Source organism: Ammodytes marinus, assembly GCF_949987685.1.
Source record: "Ammodytes marinus genome assembly, chromosome: 2".
NCBI lineage: Eukaryota > Metazoa > Chordata > Actinopteri > Uranoscopiformes > Ammodytidae > Ammodytes > Ammodytes marinus.
In genome coordinates, this window is record NC_137231.1 from 2,230,513 (window position 1) to 2,251,602 (window position 21,090).

The 21,090-nt window shown below is 42.2% G+C and overlaps 1 protein-coding gene across 3 annotated transcripts in view; it reads left to right on the plus strand.

The window, feature by feature from the left end:
* Positions 1–21,090, plus strand: part of ydjc (YdjC chitooligosaccharide deacetylase homolog) — a 78,969-nt gene that overhangs the window by 45,078 nt on the left and 12,801 nt on the right. For all 3 annotated transcript variants that reach the window (XM_080051043.1, XM_080051042.1, XM_080051044.1), the window contains exons 2-3: positions 4,824–4,999; positions 6,542–6,701. In XM_080051043.1, coding sequence (XP_079907169.1) covers positions 4,836–4,999; positions 6,542–6,701 — 324 coding nt within the window. In that variant the 5' untranslated portion in view covers positions 4,824–4,835. The remainder of the gene's footprint in view (positions 1–4,823; positions 5,000–6,541; positions 6,702–21,090) is intronic.

Genomic DNA, 21,090 nt, shown 5'->3' on the forward strand with positions numbered 1-21,090 from the left:
GGTGTAAAAAGCAACCCTAAACAAATAAAGAAACAGTAAAACCTTCAAATTTTAGAGTAAAACTAACATTTTACTTGGAATTTAATTGTGAACCACTCATTGATTTGTACCATTGACTTATATGAGGATGAATCTACAAAAATATCGACTTATTGCCTTTTTTAAATTTTTTGCAGTGCAGTGCAGGTTGAGTTGCTCTAAAAAAAAAAAGTTCTCCACAGCTCCCACCGTAATGTTAAGACTTCAGAATTTGCATCAAAGCCCTAATCATCATAACAATGAGAGGCTTTAAACGATGTCCATGCTTAGGAGGTGATAATAACTTTTTCGGCAGTAGACTGAAACTAACGGGGGGAGGCGGCTCACTGGACATATTAGCTGTATTCCATTACAGAGACCGCATCCTTGGAAGGACGCGGTCTCGCGGTCTGAAGGCCATAGCCTGTGAAGGCCGATTCCAAGGCCAACGAGCGTTGTTAAACGAGACGGTCTCCGCAGGTCTCCGTTTCGCTCTGTTTACGAGCATTTCCGGTTTGCGTAACAAGCCGTTACCTTGCGTGACGACTCGCCGCTCCTGTGCTGCCTAGCAACCCTGATTGCTGCCAACGGAAACAGCCTTGTCAACGGAGGAAAAAAGAAAAAGAAGTTGCCTACCAGACGAAAAGAAAAAAAAGTACAAGAAAAAAAGAAAGGAAGATAAAAGTTAAGAAGATGGAGCAACACGTTGCTGTTTTGTTATTTTTTATTTTATGCCATCTCTGAAAAAACGCAATGAATCTTGGGATATGTTGGGCCGCGAAGGATACATCTGATGCAGCCTTCAAAACCGTGAAACGAAGGCTGCATTTCTCGGCCGCATATGAGGAGCCTTGCAAGGAGCCTTGCAAATGGAACAACCTTTGCGCGCCGCTATGACGCAATCAGTCTTCAAATGCAGCCTTCGTAGACCACAACCCCTGTATTGAGATTCACCCATTCTTTAGTCGCGCAGTCAGTTTGCCGACATGGCTCTGTGTACTCAGGCTCGAGAAATGCAATCAGATCGTAGGAGCCTTTCCAGTTTATCCAGTTTGAAAAAATGCTCCCACACTGGACTCTTACATTTTCATGCAAGCACCTTACAGACTGCTCCTGCTGCGCGCTCACGAAGGGACGTGGACTCGCATACACGGTTACGTCTCTCTTTACTTCCATTTCCTGGTTTACAAGCGTGCAGCTCTTTTAAATAAATATTTCCTTATTGTCATTTAGTTCGTCAATATTCAGTCATTTTGTTCGGCCTTTTAACTGTTTCGGGCCAAAACCGAAAATGACTTATTCTGCCATTTTCGGCCGAACATTTTCGGTGGCCGAATGTTCGGTGCATCCCTAAAAAGAATATGAACACCAGCAGCTTTATCATCACAATAGCACTGCTCTAGGGGCGCTGTACTATGGCTGAACCTGTGTGAGGACCCCCTCTGGAGTGTGCTGTCTTGAGAGGGGAGATGCAAAAAGACACATTTCAATGTGCCTTGTGTTAACAAATAATGGTACTTATGTGTGTGTGATAGGGCCGATCCGATCCAGTATCAGTATCGGGTCCGATATGGCTGCATTGACGCATAGGATATCAGACTGACCCTTTTTAAAAAAAAATCTAAATGATAGAATTTTTTGCTAAACTAAACCTCCCTAAGCTTTCGGAGGAGAACATGAGGAATCTGGAGCGACCAATTGAGGAACTAAATAAAACAATCAAACTGTTACCAAGTGGGAAGACCCCGGGTGTGGACGGAATTCCTAGTGAATGTTATAAGAAGTTTGTAGAGGAACTTAGTCCCGAAATTCTAAAAACATTCAATGCAACTATAGATGCAGGGAAACTCCCGACCTCAATGACCGATTCAATAATTAGTCTTATATTAAAAAAAGGGAAAGACCCCCTAGAATGTGGAAGTTATCGACCCATTAGCCTTCTGTGTTGTGATGGCAAGCTCTTTACAAAGATTTTTGCATTGAGAGTCAATAATGTGATAAGAACAACTAGAAAATCCCGCGGAGATTTTGAAAGTACGGGCAGCCCTGCGCAGGCCGCCAATCCCCGCTTCGGCGGGCCATGCTACCACATGTCTTCTGCACATATCCTGCAAGTTTCATGATGATAGGACCTATGGTCAATTAGTTATGGCCAATTTGTTATTAAGCCCTGCCCCTGCATAAACGTTTTAAGCTATCCTACTAATATTTTTCGGAGACATGCGTCATAGTCCCCCGGGGCTTCGTGAGACATTTGGTGTTGATAAAGTAAAACTTGAGAAAGTTGTGGATAAAACCCTGTTTTTCAGTTTATGCTAATTAGCCGAAAATATTTCCAGGTTGACTTTAATGATCCAAGAGGCTTTTTTGTAGAGCACCCTAAAATACACCTGTGGGAGATATTTCAAGTCAATCGGACTTACGGTGTGCGGGGCGTGGCCTCTCAAACTTTCTTCAGTCGGGGCTTAATAACAGCGCCCCCTAGCGGAAATTCAAAAAACTGTCCGAGAGGCTGTATTGTACAGCACCATGAGCTGTACAAGTGTAATACAGGTCAATCAGAGTCAGTGTCCTAATGTGGTAAAGGGGAGGAGCCTAACATGCTCAATGGGAGGAGCTTAATGTGGTAAAGGGGAGGAGCCTAATGTGGTAAAGGGGAGGAGCTTAATGTTGTAAAGGGGAGGATCATATTGTGGTAAAGGGGAGGAGCCTAATGTGGTAAAGGGGAGGGGCCTAACGTGGTAAAGGGGAGGAGTCTAATGTGGTAAAGAGGAGGAGCCTAACATGGTAAAGGGGAGGAGCTTAATGTTGTAAAGGGGAGGAGCCTAACATGGTAAATGGGAGGGGCCTAACATGGTAAATGAGAGGAGCTTAATGGTGTAAAGGGGAGGAGCTTAATGTTGTAAAGGGGAGGAGCCTAACATGTTGTAAAGGGGAGGAGCTTAATGCTGTAAATGGGAGGGGCCTAATGTGGTAAAGGGGAGGAGTCTGATGTGGTAAAGGGGAGGAGCCTAATGGTGTAAAGGGGAGGAGCCTAACTTGGTAAAGGGGAGGGGCTTAATGTTGTAAAGGGGAGGAGCTTAATGCTGTAAAGGGGAGGGGCCTAACATGGTAAAGGGGAGGAGTCTGAGGTGGTAAATGGGAGGAGCCTAACATGGTAAAGGGGGGGAGCCTAATGGTGTAAAGGGGAGGAGCCTAACATGGTAAAGGGGAGGAGTCTGAGGTGGTTGAGGAGTTATGGCCACTTTGTGGATAGGCCCCGCCCCTGCGTAAACTCCATAAAATTGGTGGATTGGTGCATAGTGGATATGTGCCTTTTCATGTAGTGCCCCTAATTCATGGAATGCTCTTCCTACTTTTGGTTTATTAAAATCTATGATTTCTAGGGGTGGGTAAAAATATCGATTCTCCGATGCATTGCGATTCTCTCTCGAACGATTCCGAATCGATTCATAAAACTTAATAATCAATTCATTAAAAAAAAAAAAAAGTAGTATTAATATTAGTATTTCCTGCGCCACTGCGCATGCACACCACACAAGTGTGAGTTGTTAAAAGTGGCGACAAAAGGGCAGAGAGCAGCAAACCCATATGACCTGCACTGGCTTTGTGTCTGTTTACGTTTTTGTATGAGAGCTGAATTCCAATACAGAACTTTTTTTCACTTTTGTACACCTTATACTGGTATTGTGCTAATGTTTTATTTGTTACCAGAAATGAAGGCACCTGGTTCTTATGTGTTATTATTGTTCAAAGATGTCATGTGAGAAAGAAAGAAATACTATACATGATTTAAATACATTACATTTAATACAGCACTGTCAATTGTGCTGATGTTATGTTACAATTTCCAAGAGGAGAGAGTTATACCATGGCTGTTTGTTCACAAGACATAAAATTAAATAGATAATTATTTAAATTAAATTTATTATTTTACTCTTTCTTGTGTATTTCTACTTGATACTGAATCGATATCGAAGCATTTCAATCAATATCGATTCGAAATCGATATCGAATCGAATCGTGACTTAATGAATCGAAATCGAATCGAATCGTGAGATTCTTGACAATACCCAGCCCTAATGATTTCTGAATTTTACACATCTGACTGTAACTGTTTTAGCTGAATTCATTGGTCATTTAGTATTTAATTTTATTTTATTCTTTCTCTTTTTTGTATTTTATATACTTTATTTAAATTAATACATATTAATCTTTATCCTATTTTATATCCATTATATGTTATCCTTGTGATTGTGTTTATTGGGTATGCTCGTCATCTCTGTAAATGAGGGAAATCTCAGTGTCTTTCGATTGAAAATAAAGGTTATTGATTGATTTATTGATCTTGTGTGTGTAGCACAGGCAGGTGGTTATTAATATAATGGGGGAAAAATAATAATTTATGCAGTGCTTTTATCCAAACTGCTGTCGAGTTAGTGAAAAATAGACAAAAACACTCAAACACTGATAGCGGTGAGCTACAATTGAAGCAATGGATTGATCTCTGGGAGCAATAACCAGTGTTTGGCTCAAGGAAGATTTCCTTGCAGTGATATTGTTGGGACGTACCTTCCTTATGGGGACTTAATGAGAGTCCCCATTAAGTAATAATTACATGTTAGGGGGAAGACTTGCTTTAAGGTAAGGGTAGACTTAGGTTAAGGTTAGGCAAGAAGTGGTTATGGTTTAGGTCAAGTGTCCAGGAAATGTCCTCCAAAGTGATGAAACACAACCTCTGTGTGTGTGTGTGTGTGTGTGTGTGTGTGTGTCTGTGTCTGTGTCTGTGTCTGTATCCTCCACAGAGAGCAGCAGTAATGCCACACCCCAGAATGATGCTGGTGGTGACAGGAGATGATTTTGGCTACTGCCCCAGGAGGAACCAGGGGATTGTGGACTGCTTCCAGGCTGGAGGCATTTCTAATGTGTCACTGCTGGTTAACGCCTCTGCTGCCAAAGATGCAGCCAATCTTGCTAAAAGGTAAGTATAATGTAGGTTAAAACACGAAGAGGGCGCACGCCAATTTCTAAGCAAACATTGGGATTTATAAAAAGCAAACTTGACGGGAAGATGTGCGGTCCTCCACGCAAACTCTGACCCATGCGTACGCACAGAAAGTGGAGAAAGAAGAAACGGCGACTCCGTCGGCACATGTATGAAGTGCGAGAATGAATGTGTTTGTGTAAAATGAATCCAGATATAGGCCTATTATAAACCATGTAGGTCTATCATATATGGAGTTCCTTTGCAAAACAGATGAAGCCATTCTTACAACTAATAAAAAAATGCGGATTTTTCCATGGAGTGATACCAACAAAAAACTAAACGAATTAGGATCTTAAATAGCCTACAAACGGAGATATATGTGTGCAAATCAAAAAACAAAAAACACTTTTGAATAAGCTCTATGTTATTAAAGAATAACCTATCTGCATGTTATTGGATTCATTCTGATAATATCGAGGTGGAAAACCTATTACTTTTACACTGACGCTGTTCTCGATGCCTCAGTCAGGCAGACAGGAGTGCACTGTTTCATACACTAATCATAAGCCTACTGTACATCACATACTGTGATAATTTTTCACGGCTTTTAGTCCGTATTATCTATGTGTTTTTCTTTGTGTTTAAGCACGTCGTAACTGTGTTTTGAAAGGGACTGTGAAGTTTATTATTAACCCTCTGCCACCCGTCACTGCACCAGGATGAATTCTCCGAATCTGTATCTCATGGGGGGTCTCAGTGTCCCCCGCTCGTGGCACAAACACTGCTGTGTGAAGATATGCACTTTTTTGCGTCCACTTTTATGTTGGATCGCTTCTTTTTATTTCGGCCACAGCGTTCACAGAGATCGCCACAGGCTGCACTATGACGCCTTTACCCTCACACTGTGCCACCAAACTAGATTTTCCCTGGTCGCCACTTCTCCAACGGGCACTTCAGCATGACCGCAGTGATCCACACCGTGTGGAGTCTATTTTTCCATTTCCCTTTCAGTCGGCGATTGCCACTACCGCCTTCATGCACTCAGTAAATGATATTAATTTGGGCATGTCAATGACTATGTATGGGTAAATATGGGCGTTATGTGAAGCTCGCAAAGGCTGCGCCACATTTAGAGTTGATTGTGATTTATAAAGGGAAACAGGCGTAGGACGTGAGTGCGCACTGTTTTATAAATACGAATATTTTTGTTCGCACGTACATCCTACATTTCTTCCGTACGCCAGCTTCCACGTGAATCCCACACAAAGCTTTATAAATGAGGTCCCTGGACACTTGAAAGCCTGGTAAAATAGGTTTTGGAGGGATGTTGCATTAAAAAACTTAATTTTTATTATTATTATTTTTCATCTTTTTAATTTAAAAATATTTCTGAAGGGATTATTGAAGTGGCAGTGATGACTTAAACATATGGCATTAGTTGAATCTATTATCAATGTATTCTTCCTCTTCTTATACTGTTCAGTGTAAGAGAATTTCATCCAACATGACTTGACCTGATGTGACTTCTCCTTTCAGGCATAACATCCCCATTGGCCTCCATGCTAACCTGTCAGAGGGCCGCCCAGTGTGTGAGAGCCTCCAGCAGGCCTCCACACTCATCAACCAGCGGGGATTCTTCCATGGGAAGATGGGTCTGCGTCAGGCGCTGGACAGAGGCCAGCTCAGCATCAAGGAGGTACACTAGTCATGTAGTATGCATGCATGACCTGCTAGATTTGGAATTCACATAATTCATCCACACTACAATGAGAGGGGCGATACACTGGACATGTACACCTGGAAATCCAATGGAAATGTTTTCACTTGCAGTCTGTCCAAAAAGGAAAACACAAGTAAAGTTAAAAAACAGTTTGAGCCAATAACATGCAAAAGAGTCAAACTGTTAGTGACAATCCAAGCACACCTAATGCTGGGCTTACACTACAAGACTTTTCACGCAATTTGACAGTCACAGACAATCTTTTAAGATCGTACTGAAATCACGGGAGTCTTGCTGGAGTTGTGGCGCGTGCCCGTAATCTCAGTCGTTTGGTGTATGGTGGTCTTCTGACCCGATTTCAGCCAGTCTTCTCCCCGTCTTGACGTTCCGACATTATCAAACAGGTTTGATATTATCGTTAGTCTTAAGGGGTTGGCTCAAGCGAAATGACGTAAACACTCACACTCTCTCCAGCACCAAACACGACGCAGGAGGAGCGGCATTAGTCGCGACCTGTGTCCAGCTGTGAGGCACTTTTTCCGGACACTTTCACGTAGCAGCCTCGGCTTGAGAACCAGGTTGTCACGCACAACCTTAACACTTTACCGTCAAATACAGGTTTAGGAGTGAGAGTTATTTGGGGACGATATCAGCATATACATTTGGTCAAATAACTACAGGATGTCCCCCGCTCGGAATATTGAATTAACTTTTTTTTTTATTAAATATAATCACAATCGCGTTTGCAGTTTTAAACGTGATCATACATGACACAAAGCCTACGTGATAAGGGCATATAGTTGTGTATACACCCAGTCCATTTTACCTGCTAAAAAAAAACGTTTTATTTAACTGAAATCACTTTTAATCCCCCGTAGCAGGATTGGAAATTATATCAATTTCAAAATGAATCTAGTTGTAGTCTTGCAATATGAGACCCCCAGTCTTTTCAAAATCTCACTCTGTGACTGAAAACTCTAAAAATGACTAATTGTCTTCAGGTGTGAGTTGATTGTCTTTAGATGTAAGGGGCACTTTACACTGTGAAGTTTTTGGTTTAAAAAAAAAACCCGTTCAGACACAATTTATCTGACATCTTCACCCGTACACAAGTTTTCAGAGGAAACGGGCCGAAATCGCTGTAGCAGCAGTGCCAAGCCAATAGTCAGCAGTGACACAGCCTAGTACAGGGGTGGCCAACCAGTCAGAGACAAAGAGCCACATTTTTTACTGTGTTACTGCAAAGAGCCACATCGTGCACACGGGTACACACAGTGGCGATTCCAGGACATTTTGACTGGGGGTGGCCAAGGTGGGCCACAGAGTTAGAGTGGGGTGGCCATCGCACCCCTGAATGAATAGCATGTGATATGCTGTACAACCAATTCAAAGATGATTTATAATCCCAAATGCCCAAATCATGTTAGTATCCATTGTAATGTTTGTCAGAAAACTAAACCCCTGAAGGGGGGTCTGGGGGCATCCCCCCCAAAAGATTTTTTTTGTGTTTTTAACATGTAATCTAAGCATTCTGGTGCATTCTGGCAAAGATAATAAAGGAAAAAGTCAATATTTATTTCAGCTCAGATGAATAGTAAAATTAGTAAGACAACATAACTTGCTAGCAGCCAGATGCCTAACAACTGCACAGAGGGACGGATGACCACTAGCTTTTGACCAAATATCTTGCTAAAAAAATAAACCTTTATTTATGAAAGTCTGCCCTTGCTAAGAACATGTTACACTCGCTAACTACAAACTTTAATTTTTTTATTCAGATTTCAAAAATCTGCTGGGACACGTGCCTATACACATGCATGTCACAAGCACACTTATGCTGTTTTCAAGACCTTTGCTGACCAGAGACCAGTTCTAATGGCCACAGTCCTACCATTAATTTAGTAATTGAAAATTGCAAACTGATCTCATATCAGTGGATTGGAGTGTTTGTGATTAACTTGGCAACTACCTATCAAAAAAAGTTAAGAAAGAAAAAAAAATACATATCATCTCCGAACTAGGATACATATCAGGAAAAAAAATTTATTAAAAAAATAAAATGAAAATAAAAAATAACATTTGAACTGGGGGGGGGCACTGGGGTGGCCAGTAAGATTTCAGGGGGGAGGGGGCGTTTTTATTTTCGCGGGGAGCTTGCACATGCATGCACAAGCATTATTTATTAAAAAAAAAAAAAAAAAAAAAAAACAGGGGGCCCCACACTAGGATTTGAAACGGGCCCCCAGATCGTTAAGGCCGCCCCTGTGATAATGACAGGACTGGACTCCTACAGTACTAAAGACGACAGGGCAGTCATTTTCAACAATGAACATTGTGTGCACTGCCTCACACACAAACTCTCAGTTCAACCAAGTCCACAAACAAAAATATAACAATTTAAAATAGCGTTTTTCTCTTACTATGCATGTTGCTTTGTGGGACTTACTTTTAGCATGGAGAGAGCTGAAGTGGCGCCGAAGATTTGAAGCCTTGAAATGCGCAAATGACACCTGGCATATAAGGCAGAATGGCCTGCCATAACGTTCAACAAAAAATATAAACTCTCCCACTCTGTTTCGGAGCGAACTTGACACAAATAGTTTACTCACGGAAAACCTCCCTCTAAGCTGAGCGGGCAGTTTTATGTTGCGTCCGCACCAAACGTTTGCGAACGTTATGTTGCGTCCTCAATTAAACATTTGCGAACAGGCATACACATAGGGCCTACACATTAATAAAATAAAAAATGAAATAATAGACAACATGTAAAACGAACGTAAGAGCCGCATGAAACGTTTGCGAACATGCACACACATAGGCCCACACAAAAAAAAAAGTATAAAAAAAAAAAAAAATTATAATCACATAATTTGATATGAACTGAAGAGCCGCATGCGGCTCGCGAGCCGCGGGTTGGCCACCCCTGGCCTAGTAGATAGCTCTTCCGGTACAATTTGATGCATAAAACCTTACTGTAACCGAAAATTAATGCCACTAACGTTCATAAAGCGGTTGGTGTAAGCTTGGGGTTACAAATATTGTAAAAGACAAGCTTTCTGTCCTTTTATTTCACCGCATTGAACTTGTGAAAACAGAAGACTTGCTGATAGTGAAGGGGCTTCGTGAGCGGATACCTTCCTGTTAGGCGTACTTCAAAATAAAAGTCAACTCACGTGTGTCCAGTGAAATGCTATTAATGTTTAGCCAGTGAAATGCTTTTACTTTGAAGCCGTAGCCTTAATGCTCCTTTTGTTGAACAGTAGCCGCTAGCTTAACCGCTGCACGCTGATAGTGTTTTTAATGTAGAGAGAGCCGTGTCCCTGGCATAGATGTGACACACGTTTATTTAGCTAGAAAAACAGGCAGAGCACAAATCTTTCCCCAGCCAAAGTGGCGGGTGGTCTCAATAACTTACCGCGGTAATCGCTTGGACTAAATTGGCGAGTGTTAGCCTATATTTTAGCGCTGTACGACACTCTCCGCTGATCACAGTGATGGTGCCGTGGAGACACCATTCATGTTGTCTTCTAACTTTATAACTCGCTTGTGTTGTGGGTATTTTGACAGCAAATGTTATAGACTACGCATGTGCGAGGGTGGAGCCGTGACGTCAGCGTTATCAGGGGAAATGGTTTCGGTGTTTACAGGAAACCAAAACCGTTAAGTTTTCCAAAAAATCCTCCCTGGGAGGTGATCTCAAAAACCTGCGGGAATTTTTCCGCGTTTGCACCGTTTCGTGTTGTCGTGTAAAGTGCCCCTAATAGGGTGTCAGTCTTCAGTCTTTTCAAAGTCTTTTAAAAGGCCTTTAGTGTAAACCCAGCATAAGAAGTCCTTTATGGATCCAGTGTAGTGTCTACTAAATGTTTGTGCGTATTGAAACGTGTGCAAACAGGATTTCACCCGCAAAAAAACATTCAAGCTGATCTACTAACGTTAGCTCTCTGAGGATTGTGTGTCAAATAACACGCGCTGTCCATTTAATACGTGTGCCTGAATGAATATGCAAAATCAGGCGTTTCTTCCCGAGTGCCCAAAATATGGGAGAAGCAGATGCAAAAAGGTTTATTTAGCACACACGCTGTGATTTACAAAGCCTGAAAAGAATGGCGTCGTTTTGATTGCGTCTATATTTAATACGTTTGTAAAGCAGGTGTTCAAGTGTTGCACACAGACGGCTGGTGAGGAGGAAACATAAAAGACAACTGATGAAGGGGGTTTTTCTGCTCGTTTGGATTGACAGAAACACAAATAACCCAGACATACCGTCCATCCAGCAATGACTTTGGAGCTTTTGGATGAGCTAGGGGCTTATTTGTAGCCACTCACAAGAAACAGTCACACAATACCTGCCGTGACAAAAGGCATTCCCTCTCGTATTCCAGCGCACTGTAACTCTTTCTTCTGCCATCTCCCCCAGTAGTTGTATGATGTCACCTTCTGTCCCAAGTCCTTAAAGGCCTACTTCACCGGTTGGAATATGAAGGTGTATTGAACTCGGAGATCCTATGAAGTATAAATGTGCAAAAATTTTTTAAATTGGATCATCCTAGCCTGAGAAAAGGCAGAAAGAGTGTTTTATGGTCTCACTGTCTAACCCTACATTTCTCTTTCTGTGACATCACATACGTGTGTGTGTGTGTGTGTGTGTGTGTGTGTGTGTGTGTGTGTGTGTGTGTGTGTGTGTGTGTGAGCGAGCAACTTTTGGCATCAGAACATGTTTGTAGTAGGGCTGGGCAATAATTCGATTTCGATTAGTAATTGCGATAAAACTCACAGCGATTACGTCGATAAGCATAAGACATAAATGCTCGATATGGAAAAAAATTATAATAAAAAAATTATGGATTTACCTAATAGCCAATCACACAGCAGAAATACTCGCAACAGCCAGTCAGATGGCAGTGTTTGCCGTTCATGTCGAAGTACACGCCCATTTTCTGGTGCATGTTTGAGCTTTGAGCACCGCGGAAAGGAGAGGAGAGTGGAGCGGAGAGGAGTGTTGCAGGTAGTGTTGTTTTTGTCAACGAAATATATGACAAAATATCATCGTCGACGAACCTTTATCACGTGACAGAAACGAGACGAGACTCAACGTAAATGGTGGTCATGTGACGAAGACTATAATCAAATATATAATGCTTTATTGTTGACGAATAAAAACGGGACTAAATGTAGTTTACAAAAACTCTGCTAAAATATCTTTTCATGTTCATTGACAAAAACGAGAGGATACGAAATGTTATAAGGCTATTTTGTCTCGACATTATTATTATTTTGGAATATTTCTGTTTCCTGAGTCTCGGGGCTGCAAACAGGCTACGGCTTCAGATTAAAAGCATTTCACTGGTTTAACATGAGCATTTAACTAGACAAATGTGTGTTGGCTTTTATTTTGAAATAGCAGGAAGTTAGCAGGTGACGTTACTTCCTCAATCCCCACTCGCGGCAATATAGAAGCTAACAAAGCATTATCCCCCAAAATCAATAACACAGAGAAAATTACTGCTGAACATTTACATTGCGGGCTGCAGCCTGAAGTTAGGCTAACTGTCAATATGCGGCCAAACATACTCACGTCGTCTTGACTGGATTCCTGTCGGACATTAACCATGACTCCTGTGTTCCCTGCTCTCCTGATACATGCAAAGTCATGTTGAAAAAGTATTCCATTGTTTTCTGAAGGAGTCGTAGCCCTGTTTGCGGACGTCTATCCATCAAAACTATGATGTAGGTCCTTAGCAACGGTCATTATACCCTTGACAGCGGTCTTGCTGTAAATAACAGACCTGTAGAATGCCGTGATTTACATAGGATTTTCAAAGTGCCATGTATTAAGTTCTGTCAACAAATTCCACTGTATGTCGTCTGTGCTACCAATCGCATGGTTCAAACCATTTGTGTTATATCTTGTAATACAAAATCTGACTTCAGTTTACAAGCAATACAAGTCATACACAAACATTTTATTTGCACTTTGTTATTATGTTATTGTAGCTCTAGCATTCAAGCACCTCGTTTCTCTTAATTAAACTTGAATGTAATGTCAATTTTTTGCTGGCATTGTTATTTGAAGCTATTTTATTTAGGCCTATTTATCTTATATAAATGTACGACATTAGACAGGAGATTTTGAAACACAAAGAGAAGCTGTCCGAGCTCCACCAGACTGCTGTTCAGGTTGAGGAATCCGGCATTCTTTCATGTTTGGTAGCTCAAATAAATATGATGTAAATTAAATCAGAGCGTCTTCCGTGTCTGGAATTGCATGTATTCTTGAGTCTATAAGGTAAAAATAATATAATAAGATAAGATAACCTTGTTTGACTTGTGAAATGGGGGACTTAAAGAACATTTTGATTTTGTCTGTACTATACTAGGTAATTGTACTATATTAACTGGGTATAATTGCATTACTAAAAAGACTAAAATACAAATGTCATTGACTAAGACTAGACTTAAATGTCATCAACTTTTGTTGACTAAGACTAGACGAAAATAGTCCCAGATAATTCTGACTAAGAGAAGACTAAAATGCTCAGACTTTGTCTTGTCAACTGAAACTTGACTAGACTAAAAAGAGTTTAAACGTGACTAAGACCAATAAAAACTAAAATGACAATTTGACACAAAGACTGGACTAAAACTAAACTTAAAACAGGCCGCCAAAAACAACACTAGTTGCAAGGATATTAATTAACATCCGCCACACGCCATGCGGGCAGATTTGCGTGCTGGCGTGTAAATTCTGTCACTTCACCCGCCATTGTGTCGGGTAATACTTTCCAGTCAGGTCCGATCGAATTTGCATATTTAATACATTCGTCATATGCAGGCCTGCCCACACAAATGGCTGGGCCCCTGAAAACCTCCAGTCAATGGGCCCCCCTTACCCATGCTTTACTCGTATCAATGTGTGCGAGTGCACTCATCCCTCAATAAACACATACATTTTTAGAGACTAACTATCTTAACAACTTGCAGGGACAGTTTGGGGAGCATTATTATTTTAAAATAGTAGCACATTTCTGACTTAGCCCAGCATACCTATCAATTTATTTTGATACCCTTACACTCACACAATGTTTAACAGATCAACAGATCTCAACAAAATAATCAGTTCACACAGAGACATTGTTCTTCTTTAGTATTCACTAAAGCAAACAGTGTTTTCACAATTTGCACATTTTCTATGCTTCTAGTTTTCTGGTATATAAGCTACATTTACACTAATTGACTGCACCAAAAATTGCACTTTTTGTATTTCTGCACATGACAATAAATAATTTGAAATCTTTTGGTGGTATTGGTGAAATAAATAACACTTGAAAATCACCAAAATCCTTCACACATACAGAAAGCAGGACCTTGGTGGTTACGGCAAAAATTCAAACAGGATGATGCTGCTCGTCAGCTTCATTGTGATAGGACCCGGCTGGTTGGTCAATTGGCCAGGTTTGTGAAAAACTGGTCAGAACTGGCTGGCGAGAGAGAATTTAAACCTGTTTGTAGACCCAGGAAAATTACAGAGTAACTAGCCTGTCCTCTTTATAAGAATGTAGAAGAACTACAAAAGGTACCCAACCTGTTTTTTCATGGGGTCCAAATACTTTTCACAGCCACACCGTTTTTCCGTGAGCAGGAACAATAACAAATGTAATCCAGCCAAAACTGTTTAATATCAAAACCCAATCTTGTCACCAAAGGGTTTATAGGATGGATTCTGTTTGAAACAGTTACACGCGGCTGTGCTCAATTTGAAAAATGTTGAACATTTCTGCTTTTCTACTGATTATCTGAGTTTGATGCTTCCACAGATATTGTCCGAGTACAGTCAAGTAAAGTAATGCATCGTTTTATTAAAGAACTACATCTAATATATGGAGACACCTGAATTAATCAAACAAATAATTTTACTATTACTCAAACTTAAAAAAGCTATTCAAGACTAGATTATTTTTTGAGAGTTCAAATTAAATGGATGCAGGGCTCAAAGATCCTACATTTTCTGGGAGAACAAATGTTTATAGCCCAGCTTTTTGCATGTCTCTACTGGTATTTTTGCCCATTCATCTTCAGCAATGAGCTTGAACTCTTTCAGTTTGGAGGGTCTCACTGCCATCACCCTGATCTTTAGCTCCCTCCACAGATTCTCAATTGGATTCAAGTCAGGACTCTGGCTGGGCCACTGTAAACGTTAATGTGTTTGTCCGTTAACCATTTCTTTACCACTTTTGCTGTGTGCTTTGGGTTGTTCTGCTGAAATGTCCACTGGTGCCCAAGGCCAAGTGTCTCTGCCAACTGCCTGATGTTGTTGTTGAGAATCTTGATGTATTGCTCTTTTTTCATGGTGCTGTTTAGTGTGATTAGGTTCCCTGGTCCATTGGCTGAAAAACACCCCTTAAAGCATTAGGTTCCCACCACCATGTTTGACAGTGGGGATGATGTTCTTAGGGTTGAAGTCTTCTCCTTTTTTATGCCAAATGAAGGATACATCATTGTGGCCAAACAATAAAATTTTGACCAGAAGTCCTTCTTCTTTGTCCAGATGAGCATTTGCAAAGGCCAAGCGGGACTTTGGGTGCCTTATCTGGAGAAGTGGTATCCTCCTTGGCCTGCGTCCAATGAACCCAGCAGTGTGCAGTGTCCTTTGGTTTGTCTCCCATGAGACGTGGCCTCCAGCAGAGCCAAGATTAACCAGGATGGCCTTGGTGGTGATCCTGGGATTATTTGTTTACGTCTCTCACTATCCTCCTGAGGGGTATACTACGAAGCGAGATTAAGGGCTGAGCGAGGTCTGTTGAGTCTAAAGCGGTCTAAAGCCAGAATTTTCAGTATCACGAAAGGTGGCTCTCTTTTTACCTGGCTAGATCAGCGTGGTAACAGAGGCTGCACGGCTAACCTGCTCAGAGCAGTTTTTGTTTCAGAGTTTGAGCTTAAATTCGGCTCTTAGAGCGCTGCCCTTCAAGGAAACTTCACATTTAGAAATGATTTTACCTGGCGATCTACACACACTGGCTCTTAATAAAGCGTTCTATAAAATCACAGGTTGCAACATTATTTCACTGTGGGCTTCTTTCTTTTCATCAGTAGCGATTACAGTTGGGACGTGACAGGTGACAGCTGTCACAGTTCGGACATCGCTGCAGACTCGCAGGTTAAGCTTCTCACAGTAGATTCATATTTGTCCGAAAAATCCAGACTACAGGTTTTTTAATGTAGGTCTATTGGTATTTGTAAGATTCAAATAAAAGACTAATAGTCTAAATCAAAATTGTATTCATTATGATGTGGCCCAAAACTAAATGATTTTCCATAGGCTATTCATTTGGGGACAGTGTCAGACTTAAATTACATTCTTAAGTGTGGGACTATAGGTGTAGTGCTATAAATATAGCAAAGTAGCCTATTTAGCCTATATTAGGCTAAATGGTATAGTGTTTAAATCCGAGTTCAACGTTTCATTGTTTTATAATGTCACGTTACGCACTGCGAGAACGATCGGCAAGATAAATAAATAATTTCCATGCTGGCAGCATTCCACTCTCCTTAGCCTATTTGCAGTAAGAGTTTTTTTCGGCTCTCTGTTTTCTGCTGTAATAATTCAGACTGACAAACTCTTCCTCTTGAATGAAGTTGGCGACACACTTTTGTTTTACTCAGCTGCTCACAATCAGTCCGTTTGTGTAAAGTTAGAGGCACAAGATCAGTCCAGTCCGTGCGGAAGCAGTCAAATGATGGTCAAACCCCCCATTTTATGGGGACGCGCACAGAGCCTGAAGCTGAAACCCTCGTTCAACATAAGAGGTTGATAACTTCCTTCGTGATACCGGTTAGCTCTGAGCGAGGGTATGTGTTATGTTGAACCAGATCAAAAAAAGAGAGCCGGGCTCTGTTGAGTTTGCTTTGTAGTATACCCCTCTGGCCAGCACAAGAGTAACTTTTGGCTTCCATCCACTTCTTTTGAGATTTCCCACCATGCAGAACGTCCTGTATTTTTTAATAATACGACAACGACCCAAAACAAACAGCAAAAGTGGTGAAGAAATGGTTAGCGAACAAAAACATTAAAGTTTTAAAGTGGCCCAGCCAGAGTCCTGACTTGAATCCAATTGAGAATCAGTGGAGAGAGCTAAAGATCAGGGTGATGGGAGGGAGACCCTCAAACCTGAAAGAATTGGAGCTCATTGCTAAAAATGAATGGCCAGCAATTATAGGAAGTGTTTGATTGCTGTAATAGCCAATAAAGGCGTTTTCTATTGATTATTGAGAAGGGTATGAATAATTTTGGACATGCCACTTTTTGTTCAAATGTAAATCAAAGCTGAAATAATTTTTTTTCTCCACAATGATACCTCTTGCATCGTCTTATTATCTTCTGGGAGACGCCTGTGTCATTTACAATCAAGAAAAACACTTGCTGGTTGAATTAAAGTAACTTTAAGTCAAAATTTGCCAAGGGTATGAATAATTTCGGGCTTGACTGTATAAATTATGGTCCAGAATACCATCAATGGTAGACTGGACCAACTTAAAATTATCTTCCACAACACATGGTCTCCAGTCCAGAGTCAGCACAAAATGTACTTTATTATACTTCATTTAGACCGTTTTGAGGTCCATCGACTATTTGCTGCCAATCGCTGGGCTGTCGACCAACCCGTAACGGATTCAAGGCCTGCAAAATCCAGATTTTCCACCCCGTGCCCACAAAAATGTGCATTAAGGTATGTTGTTTTAAAGGCATATAGGTAACTTTCAGCGAATAACCGCTGACCGCGTTAATGACGCTCAGAGTGGTGCCCCGCCCACCCTGTTCCCAGAAAAGTCAATCTGTGACGTTCTGGGCCAGGCTTTTGAAATGGCCGTAAGCGGAGCCGCGGCTCTGTGTAAACACCCAACTATGAATAGATATTGACATAAATATCTAAAAATAAAGATTAGCTTAGTTAGATTCTTGGCTTCCAAAGACCATGGGCCCCCCAAGTGGCTAGGCCCTAGAAAGCCTTCCCACTTTCTACCCCTTATGGGCGGCCCTGGTCATACGCATGATGACAGTGCGCTGCACAGTCCCACAGTTTGTTTTTGCCTTTCTTGTTGAACTGAACTACGGCGCGATCCGCTCCGCGAGGAAACGTTTTCTCCGAGTTGACGTGTGGAGGCATGAGTTGACAAATCAATCGACTTACTTTCCCCCCCTTTTTTCCCTCCCACGGCAGAGGTTGAGGTGGTGAAAACAAGTGAAAACTGCGCTTTTCCTTTAGGCATCAGAGCTGCCGCTGTTATGTTACAGTATTTACATCAAAGCCCTAATACAAATGAGATGTTTTTTTAATGCTGCCCATGCTCAGCAGGTGATTGTAATTTTGTCGGCTGTAGACAGAAACTAACGGAGGGGAGCGGCTCACTGTACAGTCCCTTTAGTCGCGCAGGAGGCTCGAGACATACAAACCAAACAGATCGCATACAAACAGATCGCAGAAGACTTTCCCATCGACATCTCTAACCGGGAGAATATCCCCGGTTATTATTTTAGCCTCAAACCACAGAGTTCTTTTGCGCGGCGGCTCACTCGCTCACTGGCGAGATCTCACAGTCAGTGAAACGCTGCTTTGCTTGGAATAATCTTTGTGTGTTTCTAAGGTGATTTAACATCATAGTCTTCGACAAGCATTTAATTTATGCAGCATATTTTGCACTGCATTGTTTTTTTTATCAACAGTGGAAAAAATGGTCCCACACCGGACTCTTATGTGAAGCTGACACTTCATGCAGAAGTGACGCTCCTGCAGCGCGCTCACGACCAGACGTGAACTCATACATGGTTATAATAAAACGGCATAACCACCTGATTTTCGGATTTCTAATTTTAAAGTCGACTTGAGCATGAGTGGAAAACCGGTCATTGGGTCGACACATTTACATCTGCCTACCTCAACACAGGCTCAGACTGATCAGACCTTCATCTCTTATTTTTTTAATGTTTGACCATGACTTCTTCTGTTAAACTATTCATTTACCAGCAAATTCATTATATCCCAAATTCAAGAATAAAATCAATCGTCAAACTACTGCACTTTCAATTACTGGCCCACTCCTTCCACATACTTTCAGTTGTAGGCTTCAAATTCAATATGTTTGCTTAGTTATGTGCTGTCTCTGTCTATCCTTGAGACTCTCTGTGCATATTCCTCCGAATACCTAAATTATGGATCTGATCAACTGGGGTCTCTCTGCAATAGATCAAATTTTCTCAACGAGAAAAGTGGGCTCAGGAGAAGCCCGCTGTCCTGATGGAACCTTTGCTGCCGGATACAGCTGGGACGCATGGAGTAGTTGGAACCCGATGTGTTTGGCAACACTTTCCATCGAGGATGCTGAAGATATCTACATAATTGGGCTTTTGGTAACAGGGTTCCTGCTGTTTGGTGTTGGCGGGTTCCTGTTCTACCGCAAAGTTAAGAAGGCGTTGGCAGCACATCAGGCCATTGACAAGCTGCCCGTCTTTCAGGGCTTGTGCCAGGCTGTTAACGTACAGACTCAAGTATTAAGCGAAGTGAACCGCAAGCTGGAGGTGCTTTACGGACTTAATCGAAAAGTGGATGCGATCTGGGTGAGCGTTAACAGTCCGTAGGCACGGAAAATGGCCACTGGATTTTGGAATATTTCGGATTTACCTAACCAGTGACTTTAAGACAGGCTCCACATTCCAGCGCCTCGTCTCTTCAAAACAAATTCACTATCTCGATTCGGCTCCCCACACCGTCCTTGGAGGTGCTATCTCTTCTCTGTCCGGGATGTTTATGCAGAAAGACGCTCTACCCCCACTCCTGACCCAATCTCCTGTGAACTCTATCTCTGGCTGGCCTCGAGGTTGTCTCCTGGACTCGCTATACCATCTGGCGCCTGAAGACTCCCGTTATGTCTGGACAGATTTAGATAAACGGAACACACATACACACACACATAGACACATAGCACACACGACCCCTGACCACATAAGCCTTCTTCTCTCCTTACCCCCTCTCCCTCCCTCGTTGCAGAATGGATGCCGCGGGCGGGGCGCCTGCCGGCTGCGTACGCCCCCTGGTGCCTGGGCTGTGACACCTACCGTCCCATAAACCCCTAACCCGTACCTTTGTGCTTATCAACGTGTTCTATTTGTCTGTGGCGTTATCATGTGCTTATTATGCCAAGGTGGTTTTTGTACTAATCACACACTTTGCACCCATAAGGAGCAGAGTGTGAGAGTAGCATTTTTTTAACCTGTCTTTCCCTGATGTTCTCTTTATCCTTTCCTACTTTAAGGGGCGCAGCGCACGCTAGACGACTCTTCAGTGTATCCCTCCTGTCTCCCATGTTTGGTTACCGTCACTCTATAGCCCCTTTTACACAGCCAGTGAAAGCCGGGAATATGCCGGCCTTTCGGCCCTCCGCCCTGCTGTTTAAATGCGACAGTTGCGGAACGAGGGAAGAAAGGTGCGAGAGATTGTTCTGGGAATTTTACTACCTCGGGGGGTAGTAAGATTCCCGACACAATCAGTTCCGCCTCCCTGTTTAAATGCTCCAGCTTGTTGTTGCGGAACAGGGGAGCGTTTGACGTTCCATAGTCTACGTTCTAAACATGTGACCATGTTAGCAGTTGAAGGACGTGTGTTTAACATTAATCACGGCGGCCTGATGTCCCGTAAAAATCACCAAATAAAAGGAACGGCGTATAATCTATCTGATCATGAGGTCCGTTGCTCAATCCAAACCCCCGCGCTTCATTTTGCAGAGTGTATGAGTCTATTTCTGCCCAGGAGAAGTTGTACAATGGGAAAGCTAGGCTAGGCTAAGTAAGGGATAAAGTATAGCGAACGGGTATAGCGAACGGGTCAAGCTGAACAAGAGCTTCAGCTTGTCGGTCTTTATTTCTTGCAAGTGACCCGTTCGCTATAGACCCCTTATCTGTTTATCAACACGGCGGATGCGCGCGATGCATAGCTGCAGAAAGAAAAATTTAGCATTATCCCGCTTATTAGGCTACATGGCTACTACAAAAAATAAAGCAATTGTTGTTTTAACAGCCAACAGCCGCTACACAGTCGGAACTCACTCAGTAGCAACGGTTACTATGTCAAGCTGCGGCCAGCAGTACGCCAGTAAATAGGAACGACCAAGGATACGACCTAGTAACGGGGGAATAGTCTACTCGCCCCGTCTGCTTCAGCTGACTGAAGGCTCCGGCTCAGCTGTTAGCCACAGAGCTACTGTTTTGCTAACACAACTCAAGACGTGAAGAGGTGAAGCGGATTGATTTTGTCAGTTTGGTTAACAGTCCCAGTGATGTTGGACTCAGCGCGTAGCGAGATCAACTGGCACATCG